The 20,491-nt window shown below is 36.1% G+C and overlaps 1 protein-coding gene across 3 annotated transcripts in view; it reads left to right on the forward strand.

Annotated features, from left to right (window-relative positions):
• LOC144444427 (adenylyl cyclase-associated protein 1-like) overlaps positions 1 to 19,291 on the forward strand; it is a 107,135-nt gene extending 87,844 nt beyond the window's left edge. For 2 of the 3 annotated variants that reach the window (XM_078133838.1, XM_078133840.1), the window contains exons 8-14: positions 9,255 to 9,432; positions 11,231 to 11,275; positions 13,102 to 13,316; positions 13,653 to 13,776; positions 14,768 to 14,850; positions 15,383 to 15,526; positions 16,323 to 19,291. In XM_078133838.1, coding sequence (XP_077989964.1) covers positions 9,255 to 9,432; positions 11,231 to 11,275; positions 13,102 to 13,316; positions 13,653 to 13,776; positions 14,768 to 14,850; positions 15,383 to 15,526; positions 16,323 to 16,406 — 873 coding nt within the window. In that variant the 3' untranslated portion in view covers positions 16,407 to 19,291. The remainder of the gene's footprint in view (positions 1 to 9,254; positions 9,433 to 11,230; positions 11,276 to 13,101; positions 13,317 to 13,652; positions 13,777 to 14,767; positions 14,851 to 15,382; positions 15,527 to 16,322) is intronic. The other variant, XM_078133839.1, reaches the window with a different exon arrangement.
• Positions 19,292 to 20,491: the final 1,200 nt, after the last annotated feature.

Below are 20,491 nucleotides of genomic sequence, written 5' to 3' on the forward strand. Positions count from 1 at the left end.
AAAAAAGATGAAGTGGTCTTAAAGTCCCATACAAATTGCCAGAAAAGAAAAAATATATATAAAATTTAGTCTCTTGGTTATACTGATTAAATTCCTTCAAATAAAAGATTTAAATTATAAACATCATTTAATATAAGGTTTGACATTTTTGATGATATTTCATCATCAAATTATACTTTCTGGCCGGTATATTTGCTTTGGGTAACATCTTGGCACATGTTTCTGATTAAGAAATAAATAAATGTGCAGTGCCAAGAGAACTTGAATTTGATGAGTACAAATGAACAATTTTTCAGTGATACATCACTAAGAGAATGCAGAGGACAACTTCAGGCCAGCTTCTGTGAATATCAAGAAATCTTTGTCAAGAATTTTTTATGGCAATTTTAATGATTTTAATTTTTGGTTATAAAATATCCCCAGGAATATGCTACTGAAGTTCCAGTGTGAAGTTCCAAAGATATTTTAACAGGATTAAAAAGTGACACCTGATATGTCTATCGTGTGTACTGTCAACTGACAAGTCTTGTAAGGTTCCTTTCAGTGCCTGCTGCTGTGAAATCCATAGTTATTTCTCTTGTTTAGAAATTCTGTTCACTGCACATTTGACAAACAAAGATATTTCTATGGTTTGAAAACCTCCTTAAATGCATTTTATGACTGTTGCAGCTGCACTTCAGTTCCCCTTAAACTCAAAAGATCCTCTCTGAATGATTAATCATTCTAGCATATGTTTTGTAAAGGTATACAATATTTAAAGCTTGTGAAGTCATTAAAAGTACTAATTCAAACAATGCAGACAAATTGTTCTCCATTTTAGCAATTGCAAGAAAAGATTTAGTATGGATGGTAAACGCGTTGTAGCCGATGAACTGAGGAATATTTCATACAGGGACAGGGTTAATGTATTGATTGCTCAGACACGTAAATATGCAACTCGATGATTGTAAATTTGATTTTATCTGACAGTAGTGTCAATTGTATATACTTCATCCTGCCCGGGCTCCATCTGAAGTATCTCTATATCCCATGTAAGTTAAACCAATCAAATAAACATCGTGGAGCCATCTCAGGTTTTCTTTGTTGAGGTAATTAAGTAATGATAGCCAGTCAACTGACAAGACTTAACGAACTCAGACTCCTTGTCATTGTTAGCGAGGATGTTTTAAGAAGTGTCCCCTTCACAGGTCAGTAGTGCCAGGAGCTGTTATTGATTTTTGTCAGGTCAAAATATCAAGAGTTGACACATGAAATGATAGATGGTCAACTGTTGGGTTGCTTTGCCTTCCGTTCTTCAATAAACTGTTGCGTTAAGTACACACACAAATGCAGTCACCGTGTCAAAGTGTTTGGGTTTTAATATCATGACTCGTGTACTTGTAGATATTCAATTTCCATTTGAACACATTTCAAAGATGATCACATTTATGTTTTTTTGGGTGGAATGTCAGCTGAAGCAGTTGTTGTTACATGTGTAAGATACTGGCCAAAGAATGTGGGGTTTTTTTCAAATAAAAGTCTAGAAATTCTTTCTGATACTTTTGTACTGGATATTTGTAAAAAACAATGAATGATGTGTTTTTTGACCGACAATAAATATTCTGTACCCTGGCAGCTGTTTGAAGTCCTAGCTCAGAAATGCATCCAACATGAAATAAAATTGGTTTTCGTGTTGTGATTAAATGGCTAAATGTTATGGTTGATTCTATTCAACTTGTGACACATGGCCAATTGATTGGAGTCGAATTTCATAACATACACCACAAACACGTGTCTGGGGTAAAGTCTGTAGAGGATTGCTTGTCAATGCTGCCCGCTAGTGGCAGACAGGCTATGAGGTTACATTTTAGTGTGTGACTTACACAATACAAGTATCATTCAAGCATGCATGATGGGTCAGAAGACAGATACGTCCAGTACATGTAAATCTACGTATTCCTAAAATCATAAGTCATGCAAAAAAAAAAGGATCTGGTCACGTTGTGTATACCCTTTTGTGGAATGCAGAAGTGTTTATGAAATGTTGTCAATGTGACAGAGTGTATCTGTGTTCGTTTTCAGTTTATAGTTTAATGACTGAAGAAATCTGTAGGAAATTTCTTTTGTGTGAGCTGTGGATGGTAATATGAGTAGTGCACATGTTATTCTGGTGAAGTTTTCCAAGAGCCAGCTACCATAACTGGCAACAGCCTTACATGTAGATGAGTGTAAGGCTAAGTTCTGAAATATGAACCATGTAGAGTGAGTCTCCCAGACTGATGTATGTGACCTTGTGGGATATAAAACATGATTTATGGTTGATTAGGCTGCTCTGCTGTGTTTTGTACCTTTTACCATTGCACATGATCGACAGCTCTGCCCCCCACCCTCTCTTTTGTTTGGCATACATATTCAACAATAAGTGTGTCTGTCTGTCTGTCTGTCTGTCTGTCTGTCTGTCTGTCTGTCTGTCTGTCTGTCTGTCTGTCTTCCCCTCCTCTTTTTTTAAACAATTCTGTGTGTTTCAATTTCATCATGTCAGAATGTATATTTCCTCCCTCCAGATAACTTTACCACAACATACATGATTTTAATGAGCTATATCATGTGTATGCTCATTCCAAGATTATTTGTTATCCCCCATTGTGAAGTTCAAAAATAGAACTTAGTAATAATAGAAGAGAAAAAAACCAACACATGAAATTGATTACAACAGCTGATTGTTATGTAGGGTTGTAATGAGTGATTGCGTAGCTATGCCATTTCTAACGGTCATAAAATATCAAACCACTGCAGTTGTTATAGCTGTACAGACGTGTTTGTTTCAGGCTGTACAATATGAAATGCCAAAGTCAGCTGCAGTGATAGAGTGCATTGCATGTCTTGTAAGATACTACACATGTCTTCAATAAAGAAAGCGTGGCGATATTGGGGTCAAATGTTGGATCCATTTAGAAGTTCAAATCCCTGGCAAGATAACGCGTGACATGATTTGAGAGAGCAGTCACTAAGTCTCCACCCTGATATAGAAGTAATCCCGGCCCTTTAAATAATTCCTGTTTTTTTCCCACACAAAAATCAACTGAGATATTTACTATATTGTGCATGTACTGTTTGCAATACCGACCTTATATATCCTGATGTGAAACGATCCAGTAAACATTTTCATCAGAAAGAGGTTATGTGAATAAAACGTCATATAATGATATCAGTTTTGATTTTAAGACAGTGTATTACAATATATGTTATTGATTGAAACAATTCAATGTTGTAGACTATTAAAGTGTTTGCGTTGTTCCTTTTGATGTGCCCAGTTTATGAATCTTTTGTATCTTCATACCAAGTGCATTGACGTATGATGACATTTTGGATTGTAGATATGTTATTGGTATATACGTGACGCCTTTTTCTCTTTCTTTGTTCTGTGATGCTAATCCAAAAGATTACTGAAGACTTTCATCATGTTCAGTTGGCAAAGTAGAAAAATAGTTGTCGGTGTCAGTGTAGTGAAAGTTGCATATCTGTAAAGAAATGAAGCAAAGAGTTTTGTTTGATAGTTCGAAAATGATGGATTGGAACATAAAGAGGGGGTTTCACCTTTTAAAAAGTACTTTGATATTGTTGGATGTCTTGTCCACATGTTGTGTGTGACCTTGTTGTTCGAGGCAGGCTATAAGATGCATGTAATTGCAGTGTGTATCTAATCATGTGTGTGTGGCTTTTCATTGTTGAAACCAGAGACCCGACAACGATACCACTACCATACATAGTAACTGGACTTGTAGCTACCCTCCTTAATGATTGCTGCATATATTATGATGATCACCTGTCATTCCTTATTTGGAAGCTCTTAAGGAGGATAGTTTGAAACCAGAGCAATGCTTTGAGATAGCGAAGGCAGCTACTGTGCTGCGTTGTCTGTAATGTGAGATACACAGTTAAAATACCAACCGAGTTCACTTCATTGGTAACCCTGCCAGCAGTATAAATAACCATACTTGCCATGCTATTTTCAGATACGACAACAACAGCTGATTTTTTTTGATTTTTTAAAATTCTATTTTGTTTTTCTGTACTCTTTACCCTATCTGTCCTAGAACACTGCAGTGCCATGACTATTGTCATGATCATACAAGACTGTACTTAACATTCAAAACATACTCGGTCAAAGGTCAGATGTTATCACTCCGAAAATCAGGCAATATAACGCTAAACGTGATCTTGTTATTAACCATATATCCCTTTTAACAAGTTAGAGTAGAGTTCATTTGTAAATTTAGTCGTGAGAGCTCTCCATTAAAAATAAAACATATGTCAACAGTTTATAGTTGTCAACCCTGTCTCCTTTCAGTAAACTTGTCATGAAAAGTACAAGGAGTCAGGTATGTTTGAATGTGAAGGTGATCAAAAGTGTCAACTTTGTGGCAGCAGTGAACATCATACTTCGAAAGAACATACATAGATAAAAGTTACAGTTACACTACTTGGATAATAAAACTATAATTAAATGTTTGTTTGATAAAACATGAATGTTGCCATGATAACCAGGCCTATGCCAGGAGTCTCGGCTACCATAGATGTGAAGTAAATAGTTAATATATATTGATAGACTTGTAAACTATAATATCTATATTCTGAAGTTACAGATTAACTGTAGTGATGCCAACATGTATCTGAAGTAGAGTTAGCTATAAGTGCATTTCAGACAAAAAAGGTACACTTTGTTTTTATTAATTTCTTATGGAGATGGGGATGGAGAATTCTACACTTACGTTTGCAGCTTAGAAGTAATTGGTAGACTAAGTATGGTTTGGCAGTCTTGGTCTGTGTATGGGAGAGAAGAAATCCTATGATCTAATTTAAAGTCTAATTTTATGTTAGAAGGAAGAAGTAGCTCTTTACTGTTGTGTTGATACTATTGTATGATGTGTCATAATTATATCAGTGGTGACAAGATAGACCTTGAGGTTGTGGTCATGTTCGATTTGAAAAGTCAATATCAGCATGGTTTTAGATGTAGAATTATATGACTGTTATTGGTCTGAGGGGGTGTACATGATGGGATATGTGACTGTTATCAGTCTGACGTGGTTTAGATATAGGGGTATTAGGGGTATGTGACCATTGTTGATCTGATGTGGTCTGATTTGGTGTATGTGAGGAGTATGTGGCTGTTATCCGTCTGATATGGCTTAGGTGAAGGGTATGTGACTTATCAGTCTAGTATCAGAGATTGATGTGTGGACCATATGACTTAATAATGGTCAGACAGGTATAGTGTAGGTGGGGAACTGTGTGACTGATGAGAAACTATGCGACTGATGTTAGTTGGACATGGTCAGCCATATTTGTGAGTGGGGTATGTTGTCAGATTGGTATGACTGATGAGGTGAAGGGCTGTGTTTGTTACTTGTATACTTATTTCCACTTGGTTGCAAGTGACTGGTCAAGTTCATGAAGAACCATAGGACTGTCTTCCATGTTGTGTACCATTCAGTTGTGGGACAGTGCGACTGTTTCAGATTGGTAACACATGAGTTATCAACCTATATGACCACTAAGTTTGCCAGGGTACTACTGAGGTGTAAGGGCCAGCCAGGTTATATGTCGCTCATTAGTTTGGTTCTACTGATCCGGGCTTGTAGAGAGAGTGTAGAACTTGCATGCGGTTTGTTGGCCAAGTACCTTGCATATACCGGCCATGTGACTGTTGCCACTTTTGTACTTCTGGGCTAGGGGATGATATTGTAGTAGTAGTTTGTTTATTTTAGTGATATGTGAATATACAGTTACAAATTACCAATAAAGAGAACAGAAAATTAATACATCACCCAGCCCACAATGAAATTAAATAAATAATCTAAATGATATTACTAATATCCAGGTACCATAGAGCTGTATATGTTACTAGTTTGTGCCACATATATATAGGAAAAGTGTAGAATCATATGACTTATCAGTCGAGCACCTCCAAGTTATGTATGGGACTGGTCATGTGACTGTTGCTATTTTGGTACTTCTGGGTTGTAGAGGAGATAGAACTGGTGTTCACCAGTTGTAACAAAGTTGTAGAACTATATAGGCATGGGCCAAATGTACGAAAAATGCAGAAACATGTGATGTGACTCAAATACCACTGAATTATGCATGGACTGGCCATGTGACTGTTGCTAATTTGGTACTACTGGGTTATGGAGGAGATAGAAGTGATGTTCACCAGGTGTAACAAAAGCTGTAGAACTATATAGGCATGGGCCAAATGTAGAAACATGTGACTTGAGTACCGCTGAGTTATAAATGGACTGGCCATGTGACTGTTGCCATTGTGGTACCTTTGGGCTATAGGGGTGAATCAACTGCCGTCCCACTGGTTATAACCCCGAGCTGCAGGGCTGTATGTTACTTGTCTGTTTGGCACATTGAGTTGTTGGACAAGTGCAACCTAATGATTTAACTTGTCAGTCCAACATCACTGAGGTCACGCAACTGTTGACACCTGCCAACAAATCATGGCATGCTGCTTAATGATGTAAACAGTGTTTGTTTAAGGCAAGCTGTGGGTTGACCTTTAACATTTCAAGATCTACATGGTGTCACTATGACACAATAGGAAACATATTTTAATGAACCAAACCAATAAAGTGATAAATACAGCAAAGAAAAATGAATGTGCCTGGCAGGGAAAAATGTACCCCTTGGATTGATATCATCAAAAACTGCAGTTTTGTGAATCTGAGTTACTTTATTTTCTCTCACAAGAAGATGTTGAATGGTTAAAGAAAATGTTGTTAACAATCAGTGTACAAAGCAGCCTGGTAAAATTTATACACAGTATGTTATAGTGAAAGGAAAACAATACCTTGTGCATTCACAATGATTTAATAAAACTTGGATTTTACACAAGTCTTAGATCAAATGTGTTGGTCTCCTTCACTTTCACTTATCATTATGGAGTTAGCATTGATCCAAACTTAGGTGTAAGTGATGTACGGACCTTGTCTGCCTGGCATTAGATATGTTGTTCACTGTTTCTAGTGTTATTGTATAATAATACTAACACTTGAAAGAAAATACATTTAACCAGAAGTTCCCTATCAAGGTCTGTATGTCACTTAACAGTGCCAAGTCCATATTTTTACAATGTAAAAGTGAATGAATCAAATGCATTTTATCTCATATAATGTCCAAGATTTAAAAATTGTGAATTCATAAGATATTCTTTCCCTTTAAAGGGTAATGTTTCAATTCCAGGTTATCACATTAGTATCATCTTAATAAGGATTATATGGGCTCATTCTTTTGTTCTGAGCCAACTTTTTCACAGCTAGATTTTAATCCTAACCTAAAGTAAGTCTTTTAAGCCTTTAGTACTGATAAGGTTAGGTGAGGTTATTACTGATCAAGTTCTTTTCTTGATGACTATTTTATTACCAAATTTTTACTTTGTCCTCTTGTGTTGACTGTTTCTAATTACATAATATTCGTGACAGCTGGCTCAGTCTGGGGGTTTTTGACAGCTGAGATTTTTGTCTGTCAGTCTTGAGATTGTTGTTCACCACATTGGATACCAAGGCACGATTGTAGACTCCAAGTCTCTGCCTGTACTAAGCCTGTTATGTTATCTGGAATGTGAAATGTGTTTTAAGATCACGTAGCTGTCCAGCAACGACTTTTTCCATTATCATATGTTATATCATGCATAAGCCCAAAAGTATGGAATATATACTCTTGTCGTTCTACGCCACAACAAAGCGTGTCTCTGTCACGACAACATGTCAGTGGTTCTGCTGTGTTTGAAATATGAGTCAAAACATTCAAAATTGCCCTTATTCCCCTCAATTTTTCTTTGATATTACTGGCGCTGGTATAATTAATATATGTTATTCGCCAATGTTTTTCTTCATCAGCTGGAAAATACTTTTGACCTAAGGGTTGTCACTATGAGTAGCTAGACAAGTAGTGACCATAGACCTGTTGCTGGTTCCAAGATGCATTGCGTGTCTCTCCATACAATGCCATGTATTCTGTATGTGTGGAAGGGTTTGCACGTGCTACTCAGGGGGACGGTTGTCACATGACGGTACACTGGGTTTACCCGTAAAATCACACTCTGTCATCGATGGCCTTCAGTCTTTGTTCTATAAAATCACCCATAATTAAAGAGGTCAACATGTCTTACCATCATTTCCTGATGAAAATGTTATTTCAAATGTAATAAAGACAAAACAAGACTAAATCTAACAACATAAGTGGCGTCCTCTCGCGCAATGCATCTTGGAACCAGAAAATCGACTATGGCCCCTTAGGTCACTAGTTTCTTTGGCTGAACGAAGAAAAATATTGGGGAATAACATCTTTGCATTGCATTTTAAAATGTTATGTGCCTGACAGTATAGCTTTGATGCAAACATGATGGAAAGCCACTATATAAACTGGCATCTGCTTTGCCGTCAACACAATTTTATTGTACTTTTCTATTCGTCCAGGTTTTTATGTCGTCCACTCTTAGTACAAAGCTTCATTTGCAGATATAGTTTGTATCAACCTTTCCAAACTTTGGCACATCAAAGACTTGGGAAAGATTAAATGACACATTATGATAAGGTCTCTAATGTCAAAAAAATTATCAAATCATGTTACAACAGTGAAATAAAAGACTTCATAACAAAAATCGTTTTAATCATCATCTACTAAAAGGTCTTCTGTCAATTAAAAGTTTTATCACCGAGCACTTCACTTTGTATATGCTGCCAACACTTGTCTTGACTCGGTAGTTATAACCCCCTCTAGAGGGTGCTGTGTAAGTGAAAGCAGTGGATGAAAATTTATATTTGACGCAGTTCAAGAATGTAATGTAACAAAATATATATATTGAAATGAACTAGCTATCGTCTTTCCAAAATTACAATTTTTTGTTTTGTCATCTACACTGTCCAAGTAAGATTAATTATTTGTGAGTGATGAGAATATTCAATTGATGCTATGAGGTTTGCAATGATGCCTTCAACATTCTTGGTAATTATCTAATCGTGAACTCACATCAACATTAGATTATATCAACGACTTTGTTAATGAAGTTATATCTTGCAAGACAAAGTGAAGAGAGGGTATAAGTTGGTTGGAAATACATCACCACATTTGTTTGATGATCTCATCTCTAGTGTCAGCTTTTCTACAGTCTGAACCATGAGGGCGCTATACATATGAAATGAACAAGGTCTAGCAAGTTACTTCTCCACCTAAGTTTATCAAACTATATGTCTTTATTCTTACAGGGTCGTGATGCTACTGGACCAGCTGCATCTAAGGCACCAGCTAAAGGAGGACCACCCCCACCCCCACCCCCACCAGCCATAGTACCACCAGCAGCAGGTGCAGCCGGTGGTACTGATGATGACAAGGGAAGGGCAGCATTGTTCAGTGCTTTGAATAAAGGAGAGGGAATCACTTCAGGTAAATGACATTCGGGAAAATTTACTTAAACGGGAACAGAAAACATTTGATATTACAACTCAGTGTGCCGGTCTCTGTGATATAGAGTCGCATGTACAGCTACATACATATTTTTGAAAAACTATGAAGATTTTATATGGTAACTATACAGAGAAGCCGTGTAGCTTATCCAGTTGGGCATCCAAAAGTTGTTCTAGTTTACTCCTCCCATACAGAAGCCCTATAGCTGTATAAGGCCCCATTGCTGTCCAACAGGACTGCTACACCCAGTATTCGTCTCTCTCAACTTTGTATCCCTTCTGAAAATTTAGTCATTTTTTGTCATCTTGATTTCTTTGAGATTCATAGATTTTTTTTCCAAGATGTTTCTTTCATATTCTCCAGAGAGAAAATGTACTTCTATACCTCAACCAAAGCTGTAGTCACCATCATTCTTACTTCAAAGTCTGATCTGATCTCCACTAGTGGTGGCAAAACTAAAGTTCTTCACACTGTTCTCCATTGTATTGTTGACTATATCTGCTACGCTTGAATTCTCACTTCACAATATTACTACACAGAATATAAAGTTGCCATATTTTCCTTTAATTGTGACCTGTCTGTTGTGTATATTTTACGATAGTTTTTAGTGATATATTATGTCTTTTGACTCAAATGATTTTACTATAATAGGGAACTTGCAAACCCGCCATGTTGAATGTTGCATCATGGGAATTGTGATAATAAATACTAATGAACTGGTATTGTAAACAATACTGTTACATTGTTTGCAACCACAAATGATCAATTCATAGTTACCCTGACAATTGTGGGAGGTTAATTTTATCGGTAGCTCCAGATTAGGTATTACGATAACCACAGATAATCCCATAGTCCTTTGCATCTGAGCATGCGCAGTCTGGATTGCAAATTCCCTATTGCGATATATGTTTGAGTTAACGTGCTGGCAATTAATCCATCAACCAGTCAGTCATTGCTTTCTTACATTAGATAGCTTGCTGCATACACTAGGCATAGAATTTAACTTTTAATCAACCGTAGATTTGACATGTATGGCTTTTGATTTCAGTCATTATTAATGGTATGAGCTCAAAACACACAGGTTTGATATAAAAGTCAATGTTTTAGATCCCTGTAACTTTGCAAGAAATATACCATGGTCGTATTACGTGGACAGTTCACCTCTAACCTTATTTTGTTCTGATTTACAATCGACCTAAACAACCAGCTAGAAAGTAAGCTTTTCAGCCACTCTAAAATACATTCTCCATAAATTTCAATATTTTTGATTGGCTAATGACAACTTCAATATATCTTTTCAACCAATCAGTGCATGACATTTTTTTTTGGCTACTGGTTTTCAAGGATACATTGATTCTGAATGGAGCAATCATCTCAGCCAATCAAATTGTGTAGAACAGTAATTTTTGAGTGTGCCTAACTCTTGATTCTGATTGGGCCATTCATCTCAGCCAATCAAGGCATCAGATTTTCCTGATGAGTAATTTTCAAGCATACCTTGATTCTGATTGGACCAGTGACAGTTGTCACAGTGACATGGGTCTGCATTGTGCATTTCATCATCATGTAATAATCTTACTACATTTTCAGAAATCTTGTTCTAAACATTTGGTCTCATCACATCATAAGAAGTTAAATGGTAATGCATACAGCTTGATGCTCATTATTAAACTTACATCATATTCTACCGTATCATATTAACTTATAACTATTCTGTGTACTTGATTGGCATCTTTACTAGATGAAGCTCTGTCACTAATGATGTATTTATCTATAGGTTTAAAGAAGGTGACACCTGACATGCAGACACACAAAAATCCAGGTATAGCAAGGTTTAACACAGTTTGGGTGTTTTCATGAGGTGTTTCCATTCATTCCATACTTGATCCATCTATCAAGGGACTTGGGCCATTTTTCCCACTGTCTTCCTCTCATATATATATCTCATATATGCATGTCAATATAAAGTTGCTATGTGTATGTTTTTTCTCTGGGTATGTTTTGCATGAACTACTTACTATCCTGTGTCCAGGTTGTTTCTGTTCATGTTCATAAATACCACCGTGGCTACGTTTTTTTTTTGCAGACTTTAAGACCATTCTGCGAAAGCCTTGAGGGTAACAGCACTTTCTGTAACTTGGAGCGTGGATGTGAACATGCATGAACACTCCTTGTACACATTCCCTCAATCACAAGAGAGATTTTATGAAAAAGTTAACCCATCATCTTAAATAGAATTTGTACATGCTGCAGATGTCTGTGTTGCAGGTTCATGTTCACATCAGATATGTTAACAAACTGCGACACTCAATCTCTTGCAGATGCTACCTATGGCCTGTCATGAAATTTTGACGAATTCTACAGAATCATTTGACATAGTTTGACCCTGCTTATATTATCCCTATCAATTGTCATAAGCCATCCCAACTAACAACCATCACATTATCTTCTCACTCAGACTTTCAGTGTTAAAGCATAGGTCACCTTGTTCCTTTCGGACCCAAAACTGACTTAGAACTGTTACCCATTGACCCACATTGACCTTCATTTGTTGCCCTGTGACCTAGGCTGACCTATAACTTTTGCCAACAGACCTGTAACTGTTGACCTTTCACCTTTGATGTCAAATGATGATCAGTTGTTATAGAATTCTCTTGTCGTATATTCAACCTCATTCCAACCATCATCCTGTTATGTTGACCTCAGCTGCTCCCCACATACCCCGTCAACTGTTATACAGTGTGCATCTCAGCTGCTACCCACATAGCCCAACAACTGTTATACAGTGTGCATCTCAGCTGCTACCCACACAGCCCAACAACTGTTATACAGTGTGCATCTCAGCTGCTCCCCACATAGCCCAACAACTGTTATCCAATGTTGACCTCAGCTGCTACCCACATAGCCCGTCAACTGTTATACAGTGTGCATCTCAGCTGCTACCCACATTGTCCATCAACTGTTATACAGTGTGCATCTCAGCTGCTACCCACATAGCCCATCAACTGTTATACAGTGTGCATCTCAGCTGCTACCCACATAGACCATCAACTGTTATACAGTGTGCATCTCAGCTGCTACCCACATAGCCCGTCAACTGTTATACAGTGTGCATCTCAGCTGCTACCCACATAGACCATCAATGGTTGCTTTTGATCTAGACTTTCTTTTTGACAAGACTGACCTTTAGAATGTTGTCCTCTGCCTTTCATGTAAATTTTACCTCAAAATTGTACTCTTTGACCTAGACTGACCTCAAATGTTGCCCTTTGACCGTTAGAACATTGCTGTTTGACCTTCATATGTATTTGACCTTTGCTGCCTTATTTGTTATTACTTGACTTAAATTGACTTGTGGGAACTCTTGACTACCTGAAGTTTCAGAAGTGATTGATTTCACTTACGTTGAAGGAAGACATGTTAGTGTTTATAAATGCAGTTTTATACACATCGCATAGCAACAAATACACATTGCTAGTGGATGCGTATCATGTGTACATGATCAAACACACCCCACCATTGTAAAGGGTAATACCATAGTGGAGGGTCTATGGTAATATCCTACATTGATTGGAATGCTGAGTGGTCTGTAAGCAAAATTTCAATTATTGTATCTAAAGATATTGATTTTATATGTGTGCATGACAGGTCTGAAGAAGGTGACCTCTGATATGCAAACTCATAAAAACCCAGCTCTACGCCATCAGTCACCCACCCCATACAAGGGACCAACTCCTTACAAGGCACCATCTGGGGGTCCAACATCACCAGTCTTTGCACCAGGAGATAAGAAAGTTCCTCCACCCGTTGCTAAGAAACCACATCCCCCAAAACTGGAATTGAATGGTAGCAAGTGGTTGGTGGTAAGTGTGTCTATACTTCACTTCATACGCTGCTGGAATTATGTATTGGGACAAATGTTGATTCAAAACGAGAGTATTAACCGGTTTGATACTGGCAGCACTCAACTTCTTTGAATGTTCTACCACCAAGATGGGCGTCCCCGGGAAAAGGATATATATACCTGAAAAGGATAGATTGTGTAACTGATCATCTAGCATGAGGTAAAATGCTATTGTAGGTACTGAGAATAAGTCGACCTTCCTGTTCTATTTTGACCCCCTAGCATGAGTTAAAAAGCTACTGCAGGTTGGTACTGAGAATTGTACTGATGTCTATAATTTTATACCCTTACACAGGAATACCAGGAAGGCAACAAGAACATTGTCATCGAAACTACCGCACTGAAACAAACCGTGTATATATATAAATGTAACAACTGTACCATCCAAGTCAAAGGAAAAATCAATTCCATCACTGCTGGTAAGTCTGAAAGAAGGATTGTGAATAGTGAACTTCAGTAATATATTTATTGTCACAATTACTTCCAGAGAATACAAATAGTTTGTCTAGAGATAACTTTCAAGTTTGGCAGACACTTGTAAACAAGGAGGAACTGACTTGACTCGTTATGGGACTACTATTTTCCATTTTTCCCATTTCCCACCTTTTATAAAATAGTACTGATTTATTATTTATTACTGATTGTTATGTGTTGTGGTTGTAGGAAATAAAGTATTATTATTACTGATATGAAATATTCTAAGGTAGACCTTTTGTACCATCCAAGTTAAAGGCAAAATAAAATGCCATCATTGTTAGTAAGTCTATTCACCTGAAATATACACAATCTACAGTTTGGCAATCTATCCTGAAATGTATACACAAATAGTCTATAGTAAGGCAATCTATCCTGAAATATACGCAAATCGTCTATAGTAAGTCTGTCTATTTGACTTACTATAGACTATTTGTGCATATTTCAGGATAGACTGACTTACTATAGACTGTGCTGAAATATGCACAGTCTATAGTAAGGCAGTCGATCCTGAAATATCCACAAATAGTCTATAGTAAGGCAATCTATCCTGAAATATACGCAGGGGAGGGGAGGGGGGTGTGGCCCAAGTTAAAAGTGTCCACACATGTATAATCCAGACCTTCAGATGTGACGATTTTTCTTAAGCATAAAGACGTTTCCATGATATGGACCCCATGTTTAGGGAATTTCAGTTGAAACGTTGACCCTTTTTTAGGATTTTTTGCATGAAAACTTGATCCATTTGGGCGACACGTACCCATATACCTTTCCAAGGGTGTACCTCTGTAGAAATAGAAGAGCTGCGTTTCAACAAATTTAAAGAAATACTGTTGATAAGAGTAGTTAAAAGTAACATTTGAGTAGAAGAATTTTGAACATTTTGTGAAATGTTTTGAATGTAAAACTAATAAATTATACATTGTGTTGCTATAGATGGATGCAAGAAGACTGGCATTGCCTTAGATTCATTGGTATCATCTCTGGATATCATTAATTGTCAGAGCGTCCAGGCTCAGGTAGGTACACCAACTACATTGTAATCTTGTCTTGCAAAGTGAAGTACTTTGCATATTGCCTCCATTGCTTGAAGCTTGACAATGTACTGTTGCTTGAACTTGTATATGCTTTGCGCGACTTGTGTCCCCAAAAAATACCATACTGCCCTCTAGTGTTGAGTTTACACTTTTATGTGTAGCTATAAACTTTATACAAGACAATTCTGTTGTTTGTACACATGCGTTGTTCAGAAATACATGTACTGCCCTTTACAGTTTATTTGTGTTATGAGACATTGTGTGTGTGTGTCTATATGTATGTATGTGTGTGTGTGTGTATGTATGTATGTATGTATGTACATATGGATGTATGGCCATACATGTACGTACATATACTACAAATATTACATATATATAATTATGTTGTTCTGATAATGTAATCTCTCACTGAGTGAATCTAACTGACATATCACATCAACACTAGTAATACTGACATAGCTAGACTGACATTTTGATGCTAAATTTCAGTTTATTTGTTGTTGGTACTCTATAGGTAATGGAGAAGATACCAACAATTTCAATTGATAAGACTGATGGAGCTCAGATTTATCTTAGCAAGGAATCCCTGGAATGCACTATTGTGACTGCTAAGTCATCTGCAATGAATGTCCTAGTACCTACAGACACCGGAGAATTTGTAAGTACTATCACTTCCTCTCGGTCCAGCGTAAAATTGTCCTTGCTTTGCTGTATAATTATACAGTTACATTTCAAATCTACCCCACCTCTCAACCATACCCACTTCCCATCTTCAAAGCCTGGTCGGAACTGATTTGTTGTTGAACTCTTGGAGTCTTCACTTGCACTTCACTTCAGGGACCATCAAGTCAGATTCTTTTAAATTGCAAATATAACAACTCAATGATAAATTTGTGATTTCACCATCAACATTAAAGGAAAAGTCCAGTCAAACCTTGGGTACACTTATATTCATTACTGCTATCAACCTAATAGTTGCTACACTGTCATCATAATGTCATTTTCTGCAAGTTTTTCCCACAATTCCTTGCAGGAAATTCTCAAAATGGTAGAGCACATGAAAGTGCAGCAAGGCTTCTTTACAGATTTATAAGTTTTTCGACACCATTTCGTCACCCAAAATCATATTTTAGTTGATAGCAGTAATCAATACAGGTGTACTATTAAAGGTAGAAATAAGTCTGACTGGACTTTTTTCTTTAAATTGATAGCAGTAATTAAAACAAGTATACTATTAAAGGCAGAAATAAGTGACTGGACTTTTCCTGTAATTTCTTGAAAAGTATGTAACTAGTCAGACATATTTCACGCCAAGAAAAGTATGTTGTTTTAAATCTGAAACTTACTACTCGTATCTGTCCATTTCCTTGCCAAGACTTTGTCATATTTTTGCATGCACACAGTGACACAATTTATGATGGTTTATTTATTGTGTTCTGTGATTCCCTCCACAGTCTGAACACCCAATAGCAGAACAATTCAAGACTTTTTGGGATGGCAAAAAACTGAAAACGGAAGTCTCAGAAATCATCGGATAAGATAACAAGCCACATTTTTTGGAGCATGAAAAACCTGCTTGATAGTTGGTGTGTAGCTAGCTTAGTCAAGTTTTGATTTGATAAAACACATTTGGATGCGTAAAGTAGATTTGGCTTAAAGTATACACATGTAATGCATGAATTATTTCAAATGAATGTTATAAAACACATCTTATTTTATCAGTTAACTTTATTCAGCCACCTTTGCCTGATTATTAGGTTGATGTCATAATGTGAGGTTTATGAGCAACATACATACTTTCAAAATGTATACCCTATATGATAATTTAAGTTTGAAATTATGATGTAAATAGTGAGAAGTCATGTTATGCCAATCAAAAAGACATTTTCATGCTACAGGGATGTCACACCATCTTGTGTTCACTTATGGACGGATAGCTGAAGTTGGTGTTTTTTTAACTTTTCTTGAAAACAAGCACGGAAAAATAACAAAAGCAGTGCTTGATGGACCAAAAACTGTGGTTGAATGGCATGTTATTTTAAAGAAATCCATTTCAGTTATACATAAGAAAGGATTGATAATGGAGTAATTATAATTTATCCTACTGGACTTGTCGTGGTTTTGAGCAGCAACAGTTTCGTGTCCTATCCTGGATGTTGCTTCAGGCCAACTGATAATCAACAGGTGGTTTATGACACTCAAAAAAACAACAGCTGGTTCTGTAGGATAGATTGTAATTACTTCATTATCAACTTTACATCTGGATGATGTAGTTATAAACATAAGAAAAGATTGGCTGAGTGGGATGGTGTGATGAATTTGTGTCAATCATTCTCTGTGGCCTGAAATATGGCTCCTGTTCAACTGCCATCAATTATGCAGGTTTTTTTGTTGCATTCATTTGAGTAACGTTGATAATATTATGGAATAGAATATAATATGGATATGTAGAAAATATTTCGTTAAATTGTAAGTAGAAGATTCTGTATTACTTATAAGGGTAATTGTTATTGGTAAAAATAATTTAATAATTAATTTGAAACCTTTATATTTGGTTTAGAATTATTACTTCTATATATTACTCGTATATTCCAAATCAAGCTCATTTTCGTACAAAATATGTAAAATATTAAGATTTTGATCTTATTTGCACTCTTTTTATGCATGTTAGTTGATGTCCATCTGAGCTGACATTGTTTACCTGTTGTAATGCTCTCAGTATACAGATTCTTTTCACCACTAATACTGATTCCAAGACTGCAATTTCGAGAATGTACAACTGTTAAGTTTTCCTACAGTATATTTGTCCACTGTGTGTAACATGTCATGATAAGGTGTAATACATTTGACAAACCGCTGTAAACTATCTGATATTACTTGTTGTTTGTCACCTTCCTACTACCTACCTCCTAGTGAAGCTCAACTTTCATCTCGTATATATAAAGTGTTGAGACCATGTTTGCCATTTTCATTTCTAGAAAATCTAATAGGGAAATTTAACAGTACTAATTTATGCAAAATTTGGTTTGCAAGTGTACTTAAGAATTCCGAAATTACAGTGTTAGCCATTGGTGCTATCTTATTTACTCGCAACCCATGGAATTTTCCATCATGTGAACATGCATGTATCAGATAGGCGAGTTATGGAATTTTCCATCATGTCTACAAGGTGTTTGCATAAGAGTAAGTTATGGAAGTTTCTGTCATGTGTACATGCATTTACAATATGAGTGATTTATGGAATTTTCCATCATGTGTACAAGGTGTTTGCAACAAGAATGAGTCATGGAATTTTCCAACATGTACACATGATGATTACAACAAGAGTAAGTTATGGAACTTTCCATCACATAGACAGGGTATTTACAATCAAGAAACTAACCAGAGATATTATAATTCAAGTCTGTAAAACTTTCAGAATAGTGTTTGTAAATGTTTGGTGAAGGAATCTTAAGAAGAAATATAATTTGAATGGTGCTTGTGACTTGTCAAGAATGTATTGTCACTCTCCACACAACCTGCAGTTTATCGGAGTTAGTATTATGGTTTAAAAGATCCAGACAACGGTTGTCTAATGTCTGGTGTGAGAAATCATAAATGTTGATGGAAAAATTGGATTTCTTTTGTCTGTTAAGTTCTATTTTTCACACCGGTGTTTGTATTTCTCAGTTTACAAGACAAAAAATTGTTATTGGATATTTGCAAATATAAACATGGTCACACCCTTTTTATTCATTACACGGGTTTAGTTTTGTTCAATTCAACAAGGATAATCTTAGATACTCTAATAATTACATGAATTTAAACAAGCTAACTTTGAAACTCATTTGTAAGCCATCAAATTATAAAACAAGACATATTTTAGGTGCTTGTTTGGAACTTTTTTTCACGGCTAGACCATGTGTAAGTAAGTGGTTTCGGTCAAAAAGGGGAATTGTTTTTACATAGATTTATGCACTGCAGTTTAAGAAACCATATTTTAAAAATGGCATTTCAGAGTTAAGAATTTCACCATATTGTTGTTACTGCTAAACTTTGAAAATTCGGCTTGATCATGACTTTTTGTAATGTGAGGTGGAATAACATATTTTCAAAATATTTGTTAATTCAGTTGAAAAACAAATAACTTTTGTCCTTTGCAATACATTAAAAACATTTCTTTAAGATTATAAAGTTAAAACAAAATGGCTATTTTTTGTCAGTTTTTAGTACCCTGTGTAGGATAATATTTTTTAGTTTTTATTTTGTACAACACCTGCAACATAACAATCATATAGAGATGTATTATTCCTATGTCTGTCAAAATATTGATAACATCATATATTAATGATGTAGGAATGATTCTGATGATGTAAACTGGCTTTTCTATGCACTATTGATGAATATGTAATCACTATATGACCACTTGCTGAATAAAGTATAACTTAGAATGAATTTGTTTCCGAGTGTTTAGTGTTCAAAGACAAAGATAGTACATGATTCACATGATATATTTTCTGGTGATGCAGTTTTCAATGAAGAAATAAACCCTAGCTCCTTTAGAATTGCTTCATTTTCTTACAAGGGTACTTTAAGGAACTTTACTTGATAAACTTTAAAAACTGTCATCCAGAAATAATGTCAAGACATTTCTGTGAGATGCAGAAATTTTACGAAAACAATGGCATGTTGCACTGAAATGTTGAAAACACTAATATTTTATTTTAAATTTAAATGATGTAGATACGCAAACTGGTATAAAAAAAACAACAGTGGTAGTCATTTAAATAGTTTCTCCTGAAATGAAAAATTACAAAATCAACTAATTTCATCGAAAACATATTAATATAATGTTTAGGTTGAGTACAAAACTTTTATATAACTGGGTATACACTAACGAAAATGAGAGCAACTATTTCAAAATAATGTGTTCTTTGAAAATTCCTCTCGTTTGATACATTTCCTTTTCAGAAATCATATTTGGATCATTTTGAGTGTGTGTAGACTTCACATGTTCAAGCATGACAATAAATCTATGTTCTTTTATACTTTCTTATTTACCCTTGACTCCCTTAGGAGATTTTTTTTGTCTTACAATCTTTAATTACGGGAAGTTACTAGCAGTCAGAGGTATTGACCTGAAATGTGGTCACTAAACAGTGAACAAAAAGAGAATGATAGACAGTTGCACAGATTACTCTAGCCAATCAGATGAAAGGGTACTAAGACTAATTTGCATATATAGTAACCTTAGTCTTAGTACCCTCGTCTGATTGGCTAGAGTAATCTGTGCACCTGTCTATCATTCTCTCTTTTGTTCGCCGTTTAGTGACCACATTTCAAGTCATAAGCGCTTGTGACTGACATCAGTCCCTTGGGAGGCTACTCGTAACTTGGAAAAATAGAAAAAAGTTGACGCATTTTCCCTCCCGAAATTTGAAATGAATAACAAATTCAAAACATTTGAAGATTATGAGATAGAAAATCTCGCAAGGGACTGGTGCCGGTCTAGACTGATCCCAACATTATCCCTATCTGAATCTCTGAGGCTGAACGCCGGTGACGTCACAGCTAAGAAGTCAGGTGTCCATCTTGTGTCACCTGACCACAGTGTTACAGACAAGAGGGAAACAACGAATGATGA

Source organism: Glandiceps talaboti, chromosome 13 (genome assembly GCF_964340395.1).
Source record: "Glandiceps talaboti chromosome 13, keGlaTala1.1, whole genome shotgun sequence".
Lineage (NCBI taxonomy): Eukaryota > Metazoa > Hemichordata > Enteropneusta > Spengelidae > Glandiceps > Glandiceps talaboti.